This window comes from Pristiophorus japonicus, chromosome 3, assembly GCF_044704955.1.
Source record: "Pristiophorus japonicus isolate sPriJap1 chromosome 3, sPriJap1.hap1, whole genome shotgun sequence".
NCBI classification, from domain to species: Eukaryota; Metazoa; Chordata; class Chondrichthyes; family Pristiophoridae; genus Pristiophorus; species Pristiophorus japonicus.
In genome coordinates this window covers 13,448,311-13,471,860 of record NC_091979.1, presented here as the reverse complement: position 1 = coordinate 13,471,860, position 23,550 = coordinate 13,448,311, and the positions used below count along the sequence as shown (strand labels likewise).

At 50.7% G+C, this 23,550-nt stretch overlaps 1 protein-coding gene across 12 annotated transcripts in view; it reads left to right on the top strand.

Annotated features, from left to right (window-relative positions):
* Positions 1-19,639, top strand: part of tmem198ab (transmembrane protein 198ab) — a 235,954-nt gene extending 216,315 nt beyond the window's left edge. For 11 of the 12 annotated variants that reach the window (XM_070875186.1, XM_070875191.1, XM_070875184.1 and 8 more), the window contains one exon: positions 18,568-19,639. In XM_070875186.1, the coding sequence (XP_070731287.1) occupies positions 18,568-18,711 (144 nt within the window). In that variant the 3' untranslated portion in view covers positions 18,712-19,639. The remainder of the gene's footprint in view (positions 1-18,567) is intronic. The other variant, XM_070875192.1, reaches the window with a different exon arrangement.
* The last annotated feature ends 3,911 nt before the right edge of the window (positions 19,640-23,550 follow it).

The window sequence follows — 23,550 nt, the reverse complement described above, 5'->3', positions numbered from 1 at the left end:
GAGAGTGTGCCGGTATTCACAGCGGGTCCCTGGTTGTGTGTCAGTATTTACAGGGCTCCCCGGGAGTGTGTCAGTATTTACAGGAGTTCCGGGACTGTGTCGGTTTTTACAGGGTTTCCCAGGAGTGTGTCATTATTTACAGGGGTCCCCACATGTGTCAGTTTTTGTAAGGGGTTCCCGGGAGTTGGTCATTATTTACAGAGGGTCCCCGGGAGTGTGTCAGCATTTGCAGGGTGTCCCGGGTGTTTGTCAATATTTACAGGGGTCCCCGGGAGTGTGTTAATATTTCCAGGGAGACCCCTGGAGTGTGTCAGTATTTACAGTGTGTCCCCAGGAGTGTGTTAGTATTTACAGGGGGTCCCAGGGTGTTTGTCAGTATTTACTGGGGGTCCCCGGGAGTGTGTCAGTATTTACAGGGGTCCCCGGAAGTATGTCAGTATTTACAGGAGGTCCCCGGGAGTGTGTCAGTATTTACAGGGGGTCCCCGGGAGTGTGTCAGTATTTACAGGGGGTCCCCGGGAGTGTGTCAGTATTTACAGGGTTTCCCCAGAAGTGTGTCAGTATTTACAGTGGAGTGCTGGGAGTGTGTCAGTGTTTACAGGAGGTCCCCGGGAGTGTGTCAGTGTTTACAGGGTGTCCCCGGGAGTGTGCCAGTATTTTCAGGAGGTCCCCGGGCAGTGTGTCCGTATATACAGGGGTCCCCTGGAGTGTGTCAGTATTTACAGGGGACCACGGGAGTGTGTCAGTATTTACAGGGGTTCCCGAGCGTGTGTCAGCATTTACAGGGGACCACGGGAGTGTGTCAGTATTTACAGGCTGTCCCAGGAGTGTGTCAGTATTTACATGGGGTCCCCGGGAGTGTGTCAGTATTTAAAGGGGTACACGGGAGTGTGTCAGTATTTACATGGGGTCCCCAGGAATGTGTCAGTGTTTGCAGTGGCCCCCTGGGAGTGTGTCAGTATTTACCAGAGGTCCCCGGGATTGTGTCAATATTTACAGGGGTTCCCTCGAGCGTGTCAGTATTTACAGGGTGTCCCCGCGAGTGTGTCAGTATTTGCAGGGGTCCCCGGAGTGTGTCAGTATTTACAGGGGATCCCCGCGAGTGTGTCAGTATTTACAGAGGGCCCCCGGAGTGTGTCAGTATTTACAGGGTGTCCCCGCGAGTGTGTCAGTATTTACAGGGTGTCCCCGCGAGTGTGTCAGTGTTTACAGGGTGTCCCCGCGAGTGTGTCAGTGTTTACAGGGGAACCCGGGAGCGTGTCAGTATTTACAGGAGGTCCCCAGGAGTGTGCCAGTATTTACACCGGATCCCCGAGAGTGTGTCAGTATTTACAGCGGATCCCCGGGAGTGTGTCAGTATATACAGCGGTTCCCCGAGAGTGTGTCGGTATTCACAGGGGTCCCTGGTTGTGTGTCAGTATTTATATTGGTCGCCGGGAGTGTGTTAGTATTTACAGGAGGTCCCTGGGAGTGTGTCAGTATTCACAGGAGGTCCCTGGGAGTGTGTCAGTATTTACTGGGGGTCCCCGGGAGTGTGTCAGTATTTACAGTTGGGTGCTGGGAGTGTGTCAGAATTTACAGTGGATCCCCAGGAGTGTGTCAGTATTTACAGGGAGTCCCCTCGATTGTGTCACTATTTACTGGGGGTCCCAGATGTTGGTCAGTATTTACTGGGGGTCCCCGGGAGTGTGTCAGTATTTACAGTGGGGTGCTGGGAGTGTGTCAGTATTTACAGGGGGTCCTTTGGAGTGTGTCAGTATTTGCAGTGGGTCACGGGAATTTGATAATATTTACAGGGGTTTGCTGGGAGTGCGTCTGTATTTACATGGGGTCTTCGGGAGTTTGTCTGTATTTACAGGCAGTCCCCGGGAGTGTGACAGTATTTACAGGGTGTCCCCGGGAGTGTAACAGTATTTACAGCGGGTCCCCGGGAGTGTGTCAGTATTTACAGGGTGTCCCTGGGAGTGTGTCAGTGGTACAGGGTGTCCCTGGGAGTGTGTCAGTGGTACAGGGTGTCCCTGGGAGTGTGTCAGTGGTACAGGGTGTCCCTGGGAGTGTGTCACGAGTTACAAGGTGTCCCCGGGAGTATGTCGGTATTTACAGGGGGTCCCCGTCAGTGTGTCAGTTTTACAGCGGGTTCCTGGGAATGTCTCAGTGTTTACAGGGGTCCCTGGCAGCATATCAGTATTTACAGGGGGTCTCCTCGATTGTGTCAATATTTACAGGGGGTCCCAGGGTGTTTGTCAGTATTTACAGGGATCCCCGGTAGTGTGTCAGTATTTACAGGGGTCCCCGGGAGTGTGTCAGTATTTACAGGGGTCCCGGGAGTGTGTCAGTATTTACAGGGGTCCCCGGGAGTGTGTCAGTATTTACAGGGGGTCCCCGGGAGTGTGTCAGTATTTACAGGGGTCCCCGGGAGTGTGTCAATATTTACAGGGGTCCCCGGGAGTGTGTCAGTATTTACAGGGGTACACCGGGAGTGTGTCAGTATTTGTAGCAGTTCCCCGAGAGCGTGGCAGTATTTACAAGGAGTCGCCGGGAGTGTGTCAGTATTTATAGGGGGTCACCGTGTGTGTGTCAGTATTTACAGGGGTCCCCGGGAGTGTGTCAGTATTTACAGGGGTACACCGGGAGTGTGTCAGTATTTGTAGCAGTTCCCCGAGAGCGTGGCAGTATTTACAAGGAGTCGCCGGGAGTGTGTCAGTATTTATAGGGGGTCACCGTGTGTGTGTCAGATTTTGCAGGGGGTCCCCGGGAGAGTGTGTCAGTATATACAGGGGTGCCTGGAGTGTGTCAGTATTTCAAAGGGCTCGCCGGGAGTGTGTCAGTATTTACAGGAGTTCCCGGGACTGTGTCGGTTTTTACAGGGTTTCCCAGGAGTGTGTCATTATTTACAGGGGTCCCCACGTGTGTGTCAGTTTTTGTAAGGGGTTCCCGGGAGTAGGTCATTATTTACAGAGGGTCCCCGGGAGTGTGTCAGCATTTGCAGGGTGTCCCAGGGAGTGTGTCAGTATTTACAGGGGTCCCCTGGAGTGTGTGAGTCTTTACAGGGGATCCCCGGGAGTGTGTCAGTGTTTACAGTGGGTCCCCGGGAGTGTGTCGGAGTTTACATGGGGTTGCTGGGAGTGTGTCAGTATTTACAGGGGGTTGCTGGGAGTGTGTCAGTATTTACAGGAGGTCCCCGGGAGTGTGTCAGTATTTACAGGGGTCGCCGGGGTGTGTGTCAGTATTTACAGGGGGGCCCGGAGTGTGTCAGTATTTACAGGGGTCCTTGGGAGTGTGTCAGTATTTACAGGGTGTCCCCGCGAGTGTGTCAGTATTTACAGGGGTCCCTGGGAGTGTGTCAGTATTAACAGGGTGTCCCCGCGAGTGTGTCAGTGTTTACAGGGGTCCCTGGGAGTGTGTCAGTATTTACAGGGTGTCCCCGCGAGTGTGTCAGTGTTTACAGGGGTCCCTGGGAGTGTGTCAGTATTTACAGGGTGTCCCCGCGAGTGTGTCAGTGTTTACAGGGGTCCCTGGGAGTGTGTCAGTATTTACAGGGTGTCCCCGCGAGTGTGTCAGTGTTTACAGGGACCCCCGGAGTGTGTCAGTATTTACAGGGGAAACGGGAATTGAGTAATACTTACACGGGATCATCGGGAACGTGTCAGTAATACAGGAGGTCCCCAGGAGTGTGCCAGTATTTACAGGAGGTCCCCAGGAGTGTGCCAGTATTTACAGGAGGTCCCAGGGAGTGTGTCAGTATTTACAGCTGATCCCCGGGAGTGTGTCAGTATATACAGCGGTTCCCCGAGAGTGTGTCGGTATTCACAGGGGTCCCTGGTTGTGTGTCAGTATTTATAGTGGTCCCCGGGAGTGTATCAGTATTTGCAGGGGGTTCCCGGGAATGTGTCAGTATTTACAGGGGTCCCCGGAAGTATGTCAGTATTTACAGGAGGTCCCCGGGAGTGTGTCAGTATTTACAGGGGTCCCCGGACGTGTGTCTGTATTTACAGGGGGTCCCCGGGAGTGTGTCAGTATTTACAGGGTTTCCCCAGAAGTGTGTCAGTATTTACAGGGGGTCCCCGGGAGTGTGTCAGTATTTACAGGGGTCCCCGGAAGTGTGTCAGTATTTACAGGAGGTCCCCGTGAGTGTGTCTGTATTTACAGGAGGTCCCCGTGAGTGTGTCAGTGTTTACAGGAGGTCCCCGGGAGTGTGTCAGTGTTTACAGGGTGTCCCCGGGAGTGTGTCAGTGTTTACAGGAGGTCCCCGGGAGTGTGTCAGTGTTTACAGGGTGTCCCCGGGAGTGTGTCAATATTTTCAGGAGGTCCCCGGGCAGTGTGTCCGTATATACAGGGGTCCCCTGGAGTGTGTCAGTATTTACAGGGGACCACGGGAGTGTGTCAGCATTTACATGGGGTCCCCGGGAGTGTATCAGTATTTAAAGGGGTTCCCGGGAGAGTGTCAGTATTACAGGAGTTCCCGGGAGTGTGTCAGTATTTACAGTGGGCCCCCGGGAGTGTGTCAGTATTTACAGGAGGTTCCCAGGAGTGTGTCAGTATTTACAGGGGGTCCGTGGAGTGTGTCAGTATTTACAGGGGGTCCCCGGGAGTGTGTCAGTATTTACATGGGGTCCCCGGGAATGTGCCAGTGTTTGCAGTGGCCCCCTGGGAGTGTGTCAGTATTTACCAGAGGTCCCCGGGAGTGTGTCAGTATTTAAAGGGGGTCCCCGGGAGTGTGTCAGTATTTATAGGGGTTCCCGGGATTGTGTCAATATTTACAGGGGTTCACTCGAGCGTGTCAGTATTTACAGGGCGTCGCCTGGTGTGTGTCAGTATTTACAGGGGTTCCCTCGAGCGTGTCAGTATTTACAGGGGGTCGCCGGGTGTGTGTCAGTATTTACAGGGGTTCCCGGGATTGTGTCAATATTTACAGGGGTCCCTGGGATTGTGTCAGTATTTACTGGGGGTCCCCGGGAGTGTGTCATTATTTACAGTCGGCCCCTGGGAGTGTGTCAGTATTTACAGGAGGTTCCCGGGAGTGTGTCACTATTTACAGGGGGTCCGTGGAGTGTGTCAGCATTTACAGGGGGTCCCCGGGAGTGTGTCAGTATTGACAGGAGGTTCCTGGGACTGTGTCAGTATTTACAGGGGGTCCCCGGGAGTGTGTCAGTATTGACAGGAGGTTCCTGGGACTGTGTCAGTATTTACAGGGGGTCCCCGGGAGTGTGTCAGTATTTACAGGGGGTCCCTGGGAGTGTGTCAGTATTTACAGGGGGTCCCCGGGAGTGTGTCGGTATTTACAGGGGGTCCCTGGGAGTGTGTCGGTATTTACAGGGGGTCCCCGGGATGTGTCAGTATTTACAGGGGGTCCCTGGGAGTGTGTCAGTATTTACAGGGGGTCCCCGGGAGTGTGTCGGTATTTACAGGGGGTCCCCGGGATGTGTCAGTATTTACAGGGGGTCCCCGGGAGTGTGTCAGTATTTACAGGGGGTCCCTGGGAGTGTGCCGGTAGTTACATGGGTCCCCGGGAGTGTGTCAGTGTTTACAGGAGGTTCCCGGGAGTGTGTCACTATTTTCAGGGGGTCCGTGGAGTGTGTCAGTATTTACAGGGGGTCCCCGGGAATGTGTCAGTATTGACAGGAGGTTCCCGGGAGTGTGTCTATATTACAGGGGTCCCTGGGAGTGTGTCAGTGTTTACAGGGGGTCCCCGGGAGTGTGTCTATATTACAGGGGTTCCCAGGATTGTGTCAGTAGTTATAGAGGGTACAACGGGAGTGTGTCAGTATTTACAGGGGTTCCCGGGAGTGTGTCAGTATTTTCAGGGAGTTCCCGGGAGTGTGCCAATATTTACACTATATCCCCGGAAGTGCGGTAGTGTTTACAGGGGACCACGGGAGTGTGTCAGTATTTACAGTGGTTCCCGGGAGTGTGTCAGCATTTACAGGGGGCCCCAGAAGTGTGTCAGTATTTACAGGGGATCCACGGGAGTGTGTCAGTATTTACAGGGGATCCACGGGAGTGTGTCAGTATTTACAGTGGTTCCCGGGAGTGTGTCAGTATTTACAGGGGGTCCCTGGGAGTGTGTCAGTGTTTACAGGGGGTCCCCGGGAGTGTGTCTATATTACAGGGGTCCCCGGGAGTGTGTCAGTATTTACATGGGGTCCCCGGGAGTGTGTCAGTATTTACAGGGGTTCCCGGGAGTGTGTCAGTATTTTCAGGGAGTTCCCGGGAGTGTGCCAATATTTACACTATATCCCCGGGAGTGCGGTAGTGTTTACAGGGGACCACGGGAGTGTGTCAGTATTTACAGTGGTTCCCGGGAGTGTGTCAGCATTTACAGGGGGCCCCAGAAGTGTGTCAGTATTTACAGGGGGTCCACGGGAGTGTGTCAGTATTTACAGGGGGTCCCCGGGAGTGTGTCAGTATTTACAGGGGTCCATGGGAGTGTGTCATTATTTACAGGGGTCCCAGTGTTTGTCAGTGTTTGCAAGTGGTCCCCGGGAGTGTGTCAGTATTTACAGTGGGTTCCCGGGAATGTGTCAGTATTTACAGGCTGTCCCTAGGAATGTGTCATTATTTACAGGGGGTCCCCGGAAGTGTGTCAGTATTCACAGAGGGTCGCCGGGAGTGCGTCAGTATTTACAGGCTGTCTCTAGGAATGTGTCATTATTTACAGGGGGTCCCCGGAAGTGTGTCAGTAATTACAGGGGTCCCCGGGAGTGTGTCAGTATTCACAGAGGGTCGCCGGGAGTGCGTCAGTATTTACAAGCTGTCTCTAGGAATGTGTCATTATTTACAGGGGGTCCCCGGAAGTGTGTCAGTATTCACAGGCCGTCCCCAGGAATGTGTCAGTATTTACAGAGATTACCCAGGAGTGTGTCAGTACTTACAGGGGGCCCTCAGGAGTGTGTCAGTATTTACAGGGGTCCATGGGAGTGTGTCATTATTTACAGGGGTCCCGGTGTTTGTCAGTGTTTACAAGTGGTCCCCGGGAGTGTGTCAGTATTTACAGTGGGTTCCCGGGAGTGTGTCACTAATTACAGTGGGTCCCCAGGAGTGCATCAGTATTTACATGCAGTCCCTGGGAATGTGTCATTATTTACAGGGGGTCCCTTGGAGAGGAGGACTAAGGGTTTACCTAGAAGGGGGAAAATAGAGTATGAGAGGAAGCTTGCCGGGAACATAAAAACTGACTGCAAAAGCTTTTATAGATATGTGAATCGAAAAAGATTAGTGAAGACAAATGTAGGTCCCTTGCAGTCAGATTCAGGTGAATTTATAATGGGGAACAAAGAAATGGCCGACAAGTTGAACAAATACTTTTATTCTGTCTTCACGAAGGAAGACATAAATAACCTTCCGGAAGTACGAGGGGACCGAGGGTCTAGTGAGAAGGAGGAACTGAAGGAAATCCTTATTAGGCGGGAAATTGTGTTAGGGAAATTGATGGGATTGAAGGCCGTTAAATCCCCAGGGCCTGATAGTCTGCATCCCATCTCAGTAAGTGGCCCTAGAAATAATGGATGCATTAGTGATCATTTTCCAACAGTCTTTCGACTCTGGATCAGTTCCTATGGACTGGAGGGTAGCTAATCTAACAGCACTTTTTAAAAAGGGAGGGAGAGAGAAAGTGGGTAATTATAGACCAGTTAGCCTGACATCAGTAGTGGGGAAAATGTTGGAATCAATTATTAAGGATGAAATAGCAGCGCATTTAGAAAGCAGAGACAGGATCGGTCCAAGTCAGCATGGATTTATGAAGGGGAAATCATGCTTTACAAATCTTCTGGAATTTTTTGAGGATGTAACTAGTAGAGTGGACAAGGGAGAACCAGTGGATGTGGTGTATTTGGACTTTCAAAAGGCTTTTGACAAGGTCCCACACAAGAGATTGCTGTGCAAAATTAAAGCACATGGTATTGGGGGTAATATACTGACGTGGATAGAGAACTGGTTGGCAGACAGGAAGCAGAGTGTTAGGATAAATGGATCCTTTTCAGAATGGCAGGCAGTGACTAGTGGGGTGCCACAGGACTCAGTGCTGGGACCCCAGCTCTTTACAATATACATTAACGATTTAGATGAAGGAATTGAGTGTAATATCTCCAAGTTTGCAGATGACACTAAACTGGGTGGCGGTGTGAGCTGTGAGGAGGATGCTAAGAGGCTGCAGGGTGACTTGGAGAGGTTAGGTGAATGGGCAAATGCAGGGCAGTTGCAGTATAATGTGGATAAATGTGAGGTTATCCACTCTGGGGGCAAAAACAGGAAGGCAGAATATTATCTGAATGGCAGCAGATTAGGAAAATGGGAGATGCAATGAGATCTGGGTGTCATGTTACATCAGTCATTGAACGTTGGCATGCAGGTACAGCAAGTGATGAAGAAGGCAAATGGTGTGTTGGCCTTCAGAGCTAGGGCTTTGCATATAGGAGCAGTGAGTTCTTACTGCAGTTGTACAGGGCCTTAGTGAGGCCTTACCTGGAATATTGTGTTCAGTTTTGGTCTCCTAATCTGAGGAAGGACGTTCTTGCTATTGAGGGAGTGCAGCGAAGGTTCACCAGACTGATTCCCGGGATGGCTGGACTGGCATATGTGGAGAGACTGGATCGACTGGGCCTGTATTCACTGGAGTTTAGAAGGATGAGAGGGGATCTCATAGAAACATATAAAATCCTGGCGGGATTGGACAGGTTACATACAGGAAGAATGTTCCCAATATTGGGGAAGTCCAGAACCAGGAGACACAGTCTAAGGATAAGGGGTAGGACATTTAGGACTGAGATGAGGAGAAACTTCTTCACTCAGAGAGTTGTTAACCTGTGGAATTCCCTGCCGCTGAGAATTGTTGATACCAGTTCATTGGATATATTCAAGAGGGAGTTAGATGTGGCCCTTACAGCTAAAGCTATCAAGGGGTATGGAGAGAAAGCAGGAAAGGGGTACTGATGTGAATGATCAGCCATGATCTTATTGAATGGTGGTGCAGGCTCGAAGGGCCAAATGGCCTACACCTGCACCTATTTTCCAAGTTTCTATGTTTCTATGTTTCTCTGAGAGTATTTACAGGGATCCCTGGGAGTGTGTCAGTATTTACACGGGGTCGCGGGAGTGTGCTAATATTTGCAGGGCGTCCCCGGGACTGTGTCAGTATTTACAGGGCGTTCCCGGGAGTGTGTCAGTATTTACAGGAGTTCCCGGTTGTGTGTCATTATTTACAGGGGGACCCTAGGAGTGTGTCAGTATTTACAGGGGGTCCCCGGGCGTGTTTCAGCATTTATAAGGGTTTCCCGAGAGTGTGTTAGGATTTACAGGCAATCCCTGGGAGTGTGTCAGTATTTACAGGGGGTCCCCAGGAGTGTGTCAGTGTTTACAGCTGGTCCCCGGGAGTGTGTCAATATTTACAGGGGGTCCCCGGGAATGTATCAGTAATTACAGTATTTCCCCGGGAGTGTGTCAGTATAAGAACATAAGAACATAAGAATTAGGAACAGGAGTAGGCCATCTAGCCCCTCGAGCCTGCTCCGCCATTCAACAAGATCATGGCTGATCTGGCCGTGGACTCAGCTCCACTTACCCGCCCGCTCCCCATAACCCTTAATTCCCTTATTGGTTAAAAATCTATCTATCTGTGACTTGAATACATTCAATGAGCTAGCCTCAACTGCTTCCTTGGGCAGAGAATTCCACAGATTCACAACCCACTGGGAGAAAAAATTCCTTCTCAACTCGGTTTTAAATTGGCTCCCCCGTATTTTGAGGCTGTGCCCCCTAGTTCTAGTCTCCCCGACCAGTGGAAACAACCTCTCTGCCTCTATCTTGTCTATTCCTTTCATTATTTTAAATGTTTCTATAAGATCACCCCTCATCCTTCTGAATCCAACGAGTAAAGACCCAGTCTACTCAATCTATCATCATAAGGTAACCCCCTCATCTCTGGAATCAGCCTAGTGAATCGTCTCTGTACCCCCTCCAAAGCTGGTATATCCTTCCTTAAGTAAGGTGACCAAAACTGTACACAGTACTCCAGGTGCGGCCTCACCAATACCCTGTACAGTTGCAGCAGGACCTCCCTGCTTTTGTACTCCATCCCTCTCGCAATGAAGGCCAACATTCCATTCGCCTTCCTGATTACCTGCTGCACCTGCAAACTAACTTTTTGGGATTCATGCAGCGGCCGCGTGGCCTAATGGACAAGGCGTCTGACTTCGATTGTAACCACAATGTTCGAGTCCTACCGCAGTCAACTAACTCGCAGCGTGAAATTCTTTGTTTTCCCCCAGATCGGGGGGGGGCACGGTTTAATGTTTTTTGTTTACTCCCAAAAAGAGTTTCATGCACAAGGACCTCCAGGTCCCTCAGCACCGCAGCATGTTGTAATTTCTCCCCATTCAAATAATATTCCCTTTTACTGTTTTTTTTCCCAAGGTGGATGACCTCACACTTTCCGACATGGTATTCCATCTGTCAAACCTTCGCCCATTCACTTAACCTATCCAAATCTCTTTGCAGCCTCTCTGTATTCTCTACACAACCCGCTTTCCCACTAATCTTAGTGTCATCTGCAAATTTTGTTACACTACACTCTGTCCCCTCTTCCAGGTCAGTATTTACAGGGGGTGCCGGGAGTGTGTCAGTATTTACAGGGAGTCCGTGGGAGTGTGTCAGTATTTACAGGGGTCCCCGGGAGTGTGTCGCTATTTACAGGGGGTTCCTGGGAATGTGTCAGTATTTACAGCGGGTTCCTGGGAGTGTGTCAGCATTCATTGGGAGTCTCCGGGAGTGTGTCAGTATATACAGGGAGTCCCCGGGTGTCTGTCAGTATTTACAGGGGTCCCCGGGAGTGTGTCAGTATTTACTGGTAGTTGCTGGGAGTGATTCATTATTTACAGGGGGTCCCCAGGAGTGTGTCAGTATTTACAGGGGATCCCTGGGAGAGTGTCAGTTTTTACAGGGCTCCCCGGAATTTTGTCAGTATTTACAGGGTGTCCCCAGGGAGTGTTTCAGTATTTACAAGCGTCCCTGGGAGTGTGTCAGTATTTACAAGGGGTTCCTGGGAATGTGTCAGTATTCATTGAGATTCTCCGGGAGTGTGTCAGTATTTATAGGGGGTCATGTGAGTGTGTCAGTATTTACATGGAGACCACGGAGGTGTGTTAGTATTTACAGGGGGCCCCCGGGAGTGTGTCAGTATTTACAGAGTGACCCTGGGAGTGTGTCAGTATTTACAGGGGTCCCCGGGTTTGTGTCAGTATTTATAGGGGGTCCCCAGGAGTGCGTCAGTATTTACAGGGGGTCCCCGGGTGTGTGTCAGTATTTACAGGGGGTCCCCGGGAGTGCGTCAGTATTTACAAGGGGTCCTCGGTAGTGTGTCAGTATTTACAGGCGGTTGCTGGTAGTGTGTCAGTAAATATAGGGTGCCCCAGAAGTGTTTCAGTATTTACAGGGGGTCCCCGGGAGTACGTCAGTATTTACAGGGGTTCCTGGGAGTGTGTCAGTATTTACAGGGGGTCATGTGAGTGGGTCAGTAATTACAGGGGTTTCCCCGGGAGTGTGTCAGTCTTTACAGGGGATCCCCGGGAGTGTGTCAGTATTTACAGGCGGTTGCTGGTAGTGTGTCAGTATATACAGGGTGCCCCGGGAGTGTGTCAGTAATTACAGGGGGACCCTGAGAGTGTGTCATTATTTACAGAGGGTCACGGGAGTGTGCTAATATTTACAGGGCGTCCCCGGGACTGTCAATATTTACAGGGCTTTCTGGGAGTGGCTCAGTATTTACAGGGAGTTCCCCGGGAGTGTGTCAATATTTGCAGGGGTTCCCTGGGAGTATGTCAGTTTTCATTGGGAGTCTCCGGAAGTGTGTCAGTATTTATAGAGGGTCGCGGAAGTGTGTCAGTATTTACAGGGGTCCCCGAAAGTATGTCAGTATTAACAGGGGTCCCCGGGAGTATGTCAGTATTTACTGGGGGTCCCCGGGAGTGCGTCAGTAATTACAGGGGTTCCCTGGTATGTATCTGTACGTACAGGGGTTCCCGGGGAGTGTGTCAGTATTAACAGGGGGTTCCCCAGCAGTGTGTCAGTATTTACAGGGGGTCACCGGGAGAGTGTCACTATTTACAGGGATCCCCGGGAGTGTGTCACTATTTACAGGGGTCCCCGGGAGTGTGTCAGTATTTACAGAGGTTCCCCGGGAGTGTGTCAGTATTTACAGGGGGTCACCGGAAGTGTGTCAGTCTTTACAGGGGATCCCTGGGAGTGTGTCAGTACTTACAGGGGTCCCAGGAGTGTGTCAGTATTTACAGGAGTCCCCGGGAGTGTGTCAGTATTTACAGGGGTCCCTGGGAGTGTGTCAGTATTTACAGGGGGTCCCCGGGTGTGTGTCAGTATTTACAGGGGTCCCCGGGAGTGTGTCAGTATTTACAGGGGTGCCCTGGGAGTGTGCCAGTATTTACAGGCGGTCCCCGGGTATGTGTCAATATTTACAGGGGGTCCCTGGGAGTGTGTCAGTATTTACAGGGGGTTGCTGGGAGTGTGTCAATATATACAGTGGTTCCCGGGAGTGTGTCAGTATATACAGGGATCCCCGGGAGTCTGTCGGTATTTACAGGGGGTCCCCGTGAGTGTGTCAGTATTTACAGGGGCTCCCCGGGAGTGTGTCCATATTTACAGGGGCCCCGGGAGTGTGTCAGTATTTACAGGGGCCCCAGGAGTGTGTTAGTATTTACAGGGGTCCCCGGGAGTATGTCAGTATTTACAGGGGTCCCCGGGAGTGTGTCAGTATTTACAGGGGTCCCCGGGAGTATGTCAGTATTTACAGGGGGTCATGTGAGTGGGTCAGTACTTACAGGGGGTCCCCAGGAGTGTGTCACTATTTACAGGGGCTCTCCGGGAGTGTGTCAGTATTTACAGGGGTCCCCGGGACTGTGTCAGTATTTACAGGAGGTCCCCAGGAGTGTGTCAGTATTTACAGGGGGACCCTGGGAGTGTGTGAGTATTTACAGGGGGTTCCTGGGAATGTGTCAGTATTCATTGGGAGTCTCCCGGAGTTTGTCACTATTTACAGGCGATCCCCAGGAGTGAGTAAGTACTTACAGGGGGTCCCCAGGAGTGTGTCAGTATTTACAGAGGGTCCCGGGAGTGTGTTAGTATTTACAGGAGTCCCCGGGAGTGTGTCAGTATTTACAGGGGGTCCCCGGGAGTGTGTCAGTATTTACAGGGAGTCCCCGGGAGTGTGTTAGTATTTACAGGGGGTCTCTGGGAGTGTGTCAGTATTTACAGGGGTCCCCGGGAGTATGTCAGTATTTACAGGCGGTCCCCAGGAGTGAGTCAGTATTTACAGGGGGTCCCCAGGAGTGTGTCAGTATTTACAGAGGGTCCCTGGGAGTGTGTCAGTATTTACAGGGGTCCCCGGGAGTATGTCAGTATTTACAGGCGGTCCCCAGGAGTGAGTCAGTATTTACAGGGGGTCCCCAGGAGTGTGTCAGTATTTACAGAGGGTCCCTGGGAGTGTGTCAGTATTTACAGGGGTCCCCGGGAGTATGTCAGTATTTACAGGCAATCCCCAGGAGTGAGTCAGTATTTACAGGGGGTCCCCAGGAGTGTGTCAGTATTTACAGGGGGTCCCTGGGAGTGTGTCAGTATTTACAGAGGGTCCCTGGGAGTGTGTCAGTATTTACAGGGGTCCCCGGGAGTATGTCAGTATTTACAGGCGGTCCCCAGGAGTGAGTCAGTATTTACAGGGGGTCCCCAGGAGTGTGTCAGTATTTACAGAGGGTCCCTGGGAGTGTGTCAGTATTTACAGGGGTCCCCGGGAGTATGTCAGTATTTACAGGCAATCCCCAGGAGTGAGTCAGTATTTACAGGGGGTCCCCAGGAGTGTGTCAGTATTTACAGGGGGTCCCTGGGAGTGTGTCAGTATTTACAGGGAGTCCCCGGGAGTGTGTCAGTATTTACAGGCGGTCTTAGGAGTGTGTCAGTATTTACAGGGGTCCCCGGGACTGTGTCAGTATTTACAGGAGGTCCCCAGGAGTGTGTCAGTATTTACAGGGGGACCCTGGGAGTGTGTGAGTATTTACAGGGGGTTCCTGGGAATGTGTCAGTATTCATTGGGAGTCTCCGGGAGTTTGTCACTATTTATCGGGAGTCGCGGGAGTGTGTCAGTATTTACATGGAGACCACGGATGTGTGTCAGTATATACAGGGGTTCCCCGGGAGTGTGTCAGTATTTACAGGAGGTCCTTGGGAGTGTGTCAGTATTTACAGTATTTCCCCGGGAGTGTGTCAGTATTGACAGTATTTCCCCGGGAGTGTGTCAGTATTTACAGGGGATCCCTGGGTGTGTGTCAGTATTTACAGTATTTCCCCGGGAGTGTGTCAGTATTTACAGGGGGTCCTGGGAGTGTGTCAGTATTTACAGGGGCTTCCTGGCAATGTGTCAGTATTCATTGGGGGTCCCTGGGAGTGTGTCAGTATTTACAGGGGGTCCCCGGGAGTCTGTAAGTATTTACAAGGGCCCCGGGAGTGTGTCAGTATTTACAGGGGGTTCTGAGAGTGTGTCAGTATTTACAGGTGGTCCCCGGGAGTGTTTCAATATTTACAGGGGGTCTCCTTGAGTGTGTTAGTATTTACAAGGGGTCCTGCGAGTGTGTCAGTGTGTGCAGGGGGTCCCCGGGAGTGTGTCTTTATTTATCGGGGGTTGTGGGAGTGTGTCTGTATTTACATGGGGTCCATGGGAGTGTGTCAGTATTTACAGGGTGTCTCTGGGACTGTCTCAGTATTTACAGGCTATCTCTGGGAGTGTGTCAGTATTTACAGGGGCTCCCCAGGAGTGTGTAAATATTTACATGGGTTCCCCGGCAGTGTGTCAATATTTACAGGGCGTCTCCGTGAGTGTGTTAGTATTCACAGGGGTCCCCGGGAGTGTGTCAGTTTTTACTGAGGGTTGCTGGGAGTGTGTCAGTATTTACAGTATTTCCCCGGGAGTGTGTCAGTATTTACAGGGGGTCCCCGGGAGTGTGTTAGTAATTATAGGGGGTTCCCGGGAGCGTGTCAGTATTTACAGGGGGTCCCCGGGAGTGTGTCAGTATTTACAGGGTGTTGCTGGGAGTGTGTCAGTATATACAGGGGCCCCGGGAATGCGTCTGTATTTACAGGGGGTCCCCGGGAGTATGTCAGTATTTACAGGGGTCCCTGGGAGTATGTCAGTATTTACAGGGGGTCCCCGGGAGTATGTCAGTATTTACAGGGGGTCCCCGGGAGTATGTCAGTATTTACAGGGGTCCCTGGGAGTATGTCAGTATTTACAGGGGGTCCCCGGGAGTATGTCAGTATTTACAGGGGGTCCCCGGGAGTATGTCAGTATTTACAGGGGTCCCTGGGAGTATGTCAGTATTTACAGGGGTCCCTGGGAGTATGTCAGTATTTACAGGGGGTCCCCGGGAGTATGTCAGTATTTACAGGGGGTCCCCGGGAGTATGTCAGTATTTACAGGGGGTCCCCGGGAGTATGTCAGTATTTACAGGGGTCCCTGGGAGTATGTCAGTATTTACAGGGGTCCCTGGGAGTATGTCAGTATTTACAGGGGTCCCCGGGAGTATGTCAGTATTTACAGGGGTCCCTGGGAGTATGTCAGTATTTACAGGGGGTCCCTGGGAGTATGTCAGTATTTACAGGGGGTCCCCGGGAGTATGTCAGTATTTACAGGGGTCCCTGGGAGTATGTCAGTATTTACAGGGGGTACCCGGGAGTATGTCAGTATTTACAGGGGGTCCCCGGGAGTATGTCAGTATTTACAGGGGCCCCTGGGAGTGTGTCAGTATCTACAGGGGGTCCTTGAACTTTTTACAGAACTCTTATTCCGCCTGATGCTAAAATTTACCTGATAAAACATTTGATGGATCCTTACTGGACTTTGGACGGATGAGCTTTGGTTCCCAATCCTCTTTGGGTTGACCTGGACTCTCGAAGTATTTGCGATTAATCTCCCCGGCACTGCGTTGTGCAATACCCGGGAGAAACATTAAAAATAAATGATTGTTTATTACCATTTTCTTTGAAGATTTTTGTTTATTGATGATAAAAGTATTGAGGATAGGGGAATGGCTATTTGACTGCGTGGGGCGAGTGATCAGAGACACCTCCAGGAATAGGCCCGACCAGAGTTGGCAAGCCTAATACAAGTCAATAATTTCATCTAACACTGTGTCACATGGGTGGACGGTCCGTGTAATATAGGCACCTGTATGTGGCTTTGCCAGGCACGTTGTACTGTATTAGCTTCATGGGTTCGTTGTTTCAGAATTCATACCAGCACGTTGCTATTCAGAACTAGTTGGTTTATTAGCAAACTGGCAAACGTGACTGGCTAGGTCTCTCACAACTCAACAGCTCGACAAACCTGTGAGCATACATTACACACGCGATGTTCACAAGACTCAATAAAACCCCGGCCAGTTGGGTTCGGGGGATCCACGATGGGGCAGGTGGTTGTGAGCCTGGTGGATGAACTGGTAATGTGTCGTGTGATTGTTAAATCTTTGCTAATAAACCAACTAGTTCTTAATAGCAATGTGTTGCTATGAATTCTAAGCTAAGAACCCATGAAGCAAATACATTCTTGGTCCATGCAGAATTTTTTTTTTATATATATACAGGGCTGGATTTTTGTTTTTAGGATTTCGGGGCGGTACTGATACGGCCTGGAAAAGGTTTGCGCCTCCATCAGCAAAATTGGGCTTCTGGGCCCTGAGTGTGGGGCGGAGAGCTAAGGGAGGCTTTGCACACCTCTCTTGGGCCGCTAGGCCGGCTGAGCATGGGAAAATCCCGAGCTCAACAGCCGGCCTGGGAGCGCTCTGAGAGAGGCCTGGGGAGAAAAAAAATCCCATCACAAAACATTCCCAATAAGTACCTCACGCCACCGCAACATAAATCGCAAAACAACTAAAATAAAATCCAATCACACTTACCTGAGGTGGACATTACTGACATTACTGCGGCTGCTGCAGGTCGGAACGCCCGCTTTCCCCAAGTGGTCCCAGCAGGGGGCGCTCTACTGAGCGTTATGGGTCAGACGGGAGTCAAAAAGCACGACCAGGGGCGTTGCACCGGTCGGCTCGCCTCTCCCGGGCGGTAATGCTCCGCGCCTCCCGCAGAAACCGGCCCCGAAAACCCCGGCGGGGCACTGGGAGCTGGCCGCCCGGAACAGAAGAACATAAGAAATAGGAGCAGGAGTCGGCCATTCGGCCCCTCGAGCCTGCTCCGCCATTTAATACGACCATGGCTGATCCGATCATGGACTCAGCTCCACTTCCCTGCCCGCCCCCCATAACCCTTTACTCCCGTATCGCTCAAAAATCTGTCTTAAATATATTCAATGCTCCAGCCTCCACAGCTCTCTGAGGCAGAGAATTCCACAGATTTACAACCCTCTGAGAGAAGATATTCCTCCGCATCTCAGTTTTAAATGGGCGGCCCCTTATTCTGAGACTGTGCCCTCTAGTTCTAGTTTCCCCCATCAGTGGAAACATCCTCTCTGCATCCACCTTGTTGAGCCCCCTCAATATCTTATAAGTTTCAATAAGATCACCTCTCATTCTTCTGAACTCCAATGTGTATAGGCCCAACCTCTTCTCATAAGTCAACTCCCGAATCATCGGAATCAACCTAGTGAACCTTCTCTGAACAGCCTCCAAAGCAAGTATATCCTTCCTTAAATATGGAGACCAATACTGTGTGCAGTATTCCAGGTGTGGCATCACCAATACCCTGTACAGTTGTAGCAGGACTTCTCTGCTTTTATACTCCATCCCCCTTGCAATAAAGGCCAACATTCCATTTGCCTTCTGATCACTTGCTGTACCTGCAGACTAACTTTTTGTGTTTCATGTACAAGGACCCCCAGGTCCCTCTGTACTGCAGCACTTTGCAATTTTTCTCCATTTAAATTATAATTTGCTCTTTGATTTTTTTTCCTGCCAAAGTGCATGACCTCACACTTTCCAACATTATACTCCATCTGCCAAATTTTTGCCCACTCACTTAGCCCGTCTCTGTCCTTTTGCAGATTTTTTTGTGTCCTCCTCACACATTGCTTTTCCTCCCACCTTTGTATCGTCGGCAAACTTGGCTACGTTACACTCGGTCCCTTCTTCCAAGTCGTTAATATAGATTGTAAATAGTTGGGGCCCCAGCACTGATCCCTGCGGCACCCCACTAGTTACTGGTTGCCAACCCGAGAATGACCCATTTGTCCCGACTCTCTGTTTTCTGTCAGTTAGCCAATCCTCTATCCACGCTGATACATTACCCCCAGCCCCGTGTACAGTTGTAGCAGGACTTCTCTGCTTTTATCCTCTATCCCCCTGGCAATCAAGGCCAACATTCCATTTGCCTTCCGGATCACTTGCTCTAACTGCACGCTGACTTTTTGTGTTGCACGCACACCCAACGCCATTGCTGCCCCTCCTGGGGAGCAAACAGAGGCGGCAACGAGCCAAAGATCCCGCCGCATATATATATATGTAACAAACCGGGCGATAATGTCAGGGTGGGATGGTCACCTTTGTGTTTTTTTTTCCCCTCCCTCAGAGCTACATTCAGAATTTCCGAGACCGCCAGACAGTGACGGCCTCTACCGGCTTCAGTGCCAACGCGCAGACGGTGATCGATGTGGACTATGACTGCAGCTCCACCGTACCCCTCACGTCCTCCACCCCCGCGGTCCGCGTGTGAGGCTGACACGGAAGAGGAGGAGGAAGAGAAAAGAAAAGGAAAGGACTGCCGCCGTGGGTGCCACAGGAAAGGAGCGAGAGAGAGAGAGAGCGTGCGCGGGAGGGAAAGAGCTCGGTGTAAAAAAAAACACACACACACAACTCTCGCCAAAACTCTCTTTTTATGAACAGAAGAAATATATATATATATATATATATATGTGTTACGGGGCTGAAAGCCAGACTGGGGACTTGTCTCTTCACCCCACAGCCCCCACTGCCCCACCTGCTTGACGTTCCCTTTGGACTTTTCTGAAAAGGAGACGCAAATTTATGCAGGCTTTTTGGGCCTAACACTCCCTTTCCAGTTCCTGGGGGGAAAAAACCCTCATCTGAGAAGAATGGTGAAGGGTCTCGTTCCGTTTTTACAAGGTCGGAGTTTTAATTGAGTGGGGGACAAGGCTAAACCAAGAAAATAATTAACACCGTGCTTAAAAAAAAAAATTCGCAGAGAGAGAGAGAGAGAGAGAGCGAGAGCGAGACAGTGAGTCCGGATTGGGGCTCGGTGCTACAGACTTTTGCTCCCCCCTGCCCTTCCTTTCCCCCAACGCACCCCCCACTCCCCCCATCCCCACACCTTGCTCCGCACCGCGTAGAACGATTGACAACCGTGGCCGCCTCCGTTCAGCGCTGAGGACACCGCAGTGGAGATTCCATGAACAGGGAGGACAGCTTTCTGCGGTGTAGGAAACGTCAGCCCAGGGTGATGTCTTTCCTGCCCCAGCCACCCCCGTATCCCGGAGGGAATGGGAGACTCGGGATGGACATTCCTACTGACTGTCGCCGGGCAGAATTCTGTGCATGTTACCAAGCCCTGTGCGTGCGTGCGTGTGTGTGTGTGTGTGTGTGTGTGTGTGGAGAGAAATGTACCTGTACATATAAACTGTTGTGCGTGAATCGTTTTCTTTTATTGTTTTTGGGTCTGGCATTTGGAGAGAACGGTGCGGGGGTGGGGGGGGGCTTTCCCTGCTGTGTAAAGCCATCTGTACAAATACCAATTTCGTGTTTCTGTGACCATCAGAAGACATGAATCTGTCCACCATTCCTGCATAAGAACATAAGAAATAGGAGCAGAAGATTATGAGGGGACTTGACAAGGTGGATGCTGTTATGTTCAAAATAACTCCACAAGACTGTATGCTGTAAGCTCAAACTGTTGTGACCTTGGTCTCTTTAATGTAACTCCAGAGTGAGGAAGCAGCATGGTAGACTGCCTTTTATATCTACTTGCCCAGGGTGTGCAGGTGACCCTTGGGTCTCCCACAGGTGCGCCCCCCTGGTGGCAAGTCTTACAATACTAGTAAAGTTTAAATACATAACATCATTCCCCCCCCCCCAAAAGTCTTAGATACAAGTTATTTACAAGTTCAGGTGATCTGGCGCTCTGCGTTCCCGGGTTGATCGCCTGAGTTGAAGTCCTGGTATGGGTGAGTGGGTCGGATCATTGCTGCACTGCAGTGTGGCTGGTCTGATCGGACTGTCGGGCACGGTGGGTTCATCCTCGTGGTTGACCGCGAGGTCGATTGCTGGTTGGGTGTGTGTGGGTGGATCAATGATGATAACGTCCTCTTCATACTGTTCTTGGTTGTCAGTGAACCTCAGTTTGGTCTGATCCAAGTGCTTTCTGCACGTTTGTCCATTCAAAAGTTTGATGACAAACACTCTATTCCCCTCCTTGGCTAACACAGTGCCAGCAACCCATTTGGGACCACGACTGTAATTAAGAACAAGGTCATTAACCTCAATGTCACGCGATACAGCCGCGCGATCGTGGTACACGTTATGCCGGTGACACTAGATTTCTACATGATCATTGAGATCTAGGTGAACTAAGGAGAGCCTGGTTTTGAGTGCGCTCTTCATTAGCAATTCTGCAGGGGGAACCCCAACAAGCGAGTGGTGTCACGTCCGGTAGCTGAGCAGAATCCAAGATAAGCGGGTCTGCAAGAAGCCTTCCGTTACGCATTACCTGACATGCTTGATGCCATTGCGGGTCATGAACTCGTTGAATTCCGAGCTGGTGAAACATGGTCCATTGTCACTAACAAGGACGTCGGGCAAACCATGGGTGGCGAACATGGCCCAGAAGCTTTCAATGGTGGCAGTGGACGTACATGATGACATTATTGTACATTCAATCCATTTAGAGTAAGCGTCCACTGCTACTAGGAACATCTTTCCTAGAAAGGGGCCAGCGAAATCTACGTGGACCCTGAACCACGGTTTGGAGGGCCATGACCACAGGCTCAGTGGGGCCTCCCTTGGTGCATTGCTCAACTGTGAGCAAGTGTTACATTGGTGTACGCATGACTCCAATTCCGAGTCAATGCTGGGCCACCAAACGTGCGACCTGGCGATAGCCTTCATCATGATTATGCTTGGGTGGGCACTGTGAAGGTCGCGTATAAACGTTTCCCTGCCTTTATTTGGCAAAACTACACGATTCCCCCAAAGGGGACAGCCCGTATGGATGGACATTTCATCCTCGCGTCGGCAGAACGGCTTAATTTCGTCTTGCATTTCCCCTGGAACCGCCAACCAACTCCCATTGAGGACGCAGCTTTTTACTAGCGATAGCACCGGGTCCTGGCTAGTCCTGGTCCTGATCTGGCGAGCCGTGACGGGTGACCCCTCGCTCTCAAAAGCATCCATTACAAGAAACAAGTCTGGGGGTTGCGCCATTCAGTACCTGGTCTGTGGTGGATTACGTAATCTTATGCAGATAACGTTAGTGCCCATCTTTGGATGCGGGACGAAGCATTGGTGTTAATACCTTTGCTTTCTGAGAACAACAAAATGAGCGGCATATGGTCGGTTTCGAGCTCGAACCGGTATCCAAATAGGTATTGGTGCATTTTCTTAACCCCGTATACACATGCTAATGCTTCTTTCTCAACCACACTGTAGGCTCTTTCAGCCTTAGATAAACTTCTGGATGCAGATGCAACCGGTTGCAGTTTGCCTGACAAATTGGCTTGCTGTAACACACAACCAACCCCGTACAAAGATGTATCACAAGCTCGAACTAAACATTTACACGGGTCATACAATACAAGTAACTTGTTGGAACATAACAGATTTCTGGCCTTGTTAAAGGCTGTCTCTTGAGATTTACCCCAAACCCAGTCATCACCCTTGCGTAGCAATAAATGCAATGGTTCCAGCAAAGTGCTCAACCCCGGTAGAAAGTTACCAAACTAGTTGAGGAGTCCCAGGAACGAACGCAGTTCCGTCACATTCTGTGGTCTGGGTGCATTCTTGATGACCTCCGTCTTGGAGTCCGTGGGTCTGATGCCGTCCGCCGCAATCTTTCTCCCCAGAAATTCGACCTCTGGCGCCAGGAAAACACACTTGGAGCGTTTCAGCCTGAGTCCCACTCTCTCCAGTCGCTTGAGAACCTCTTCCAGGTTGTGCAAGTGTTCGGTGGTGTTGCGGCCAGTGATCAGGATGTCATCTTGAAACACGGAACCGATTTCAGCAGACTCTCCATGTTCCTCTGGAAGATGGCTGCAGCCGAGCGAATCCCAAAGGGGCATCTGTGGTATATAAACAGTCCTCTGTGCCTGTTGATGCACATCAATTTTTTCGAAGGTTCAGCCAGCTCCTGTGTCATGTAAGCAGAGGTTAGATCCAGCTTAGTGAACGACTTCCCTCCTGCCAGCGTTGCAAACAGGTCATCTGCTTTGGGTAGTGGGTACTGGTCCTGTAACGAGACTTGGTTGATCGTTGCCTTGTAGTCCCCGCAGATTCTGACTGTCCCATCGCTCTTCAACACCGGAACAATTGGACTCACTCGTTGAACTCGACTGGTGATATGATCACCTCTCGTTGAAGTCTGTCCAACTCGATCTTGACTTTCTCTCGCATCATATATGGAACCGCTCGGGCCTTGTGATGAACGGGTCGTGCATCAGGGACTGGATGGATCTGCACTTTGGCACCTGTGAAGTTGCCGATGCCTGGCTCAAATAACGACAGGAATTTGTTTAGCACTTGGGCGCACGAGGCGTCATCCACTGAAGAAAGTGCTTTGATGTCGTCCCAGTTCCATCGGATCTTTCCTAGCCAGCTTCTGCCGAACAGCATTGGGCTATCACATAGTACAGTCCATAGTGGTAAAGCATGCACAGCTCCATCGTATGATACATTGAAACATAGAAACATAGAAAATAGGTGCAGGAGTAGCCATTCGGCCCTTCGAGCCTGCACCGCCATTCAATGAGTTCATGGCTGAACATGCAACTTCAGTACTCCATTCCTGCTTTCTCGCCATACCCCTTGATCCTCCTAGTAGTAAGGACTACATCTAACTCCTTTTTGAATATATTTAGTGAATTGGCCTCAACAACTTTCTGTGGTAGAGAATTCCACAGGTTCACCACTTTCTGGGTGAAGAAGTTTCTCCTCATCTTGGTCCTAAATGGCTTACCCCTTATCCTTAGACTGTGACCCCTGGTTCTGGACTTCCCCAACATTGAGAACATTCTTCCTGCATCTAACCTGTCTAAACTCGTCAGAATTTTAAACGTTTCTGTGAGATCCCCTCTCATTCTTCTGAACTCCAGTGAACACAAGAGCAGTTGATCCAGTCTTTCTTGATATGTCAGTCTCGCCATCCCGGGAATCAGTCTGGTGAACCTTCGCTGCACTCCCTCAATAGCAAGAATGTCCTTCCTCAAGTTAGGAGACCAAAACTGTACACAATACTCCAGGTGTGGCCTCACCAAGGCCCTGTACAACTGTAGTAACACCTCCCTGCCCCTGTACTCAAATCCCCTCGCTATGAAGGCCAACATGCCAT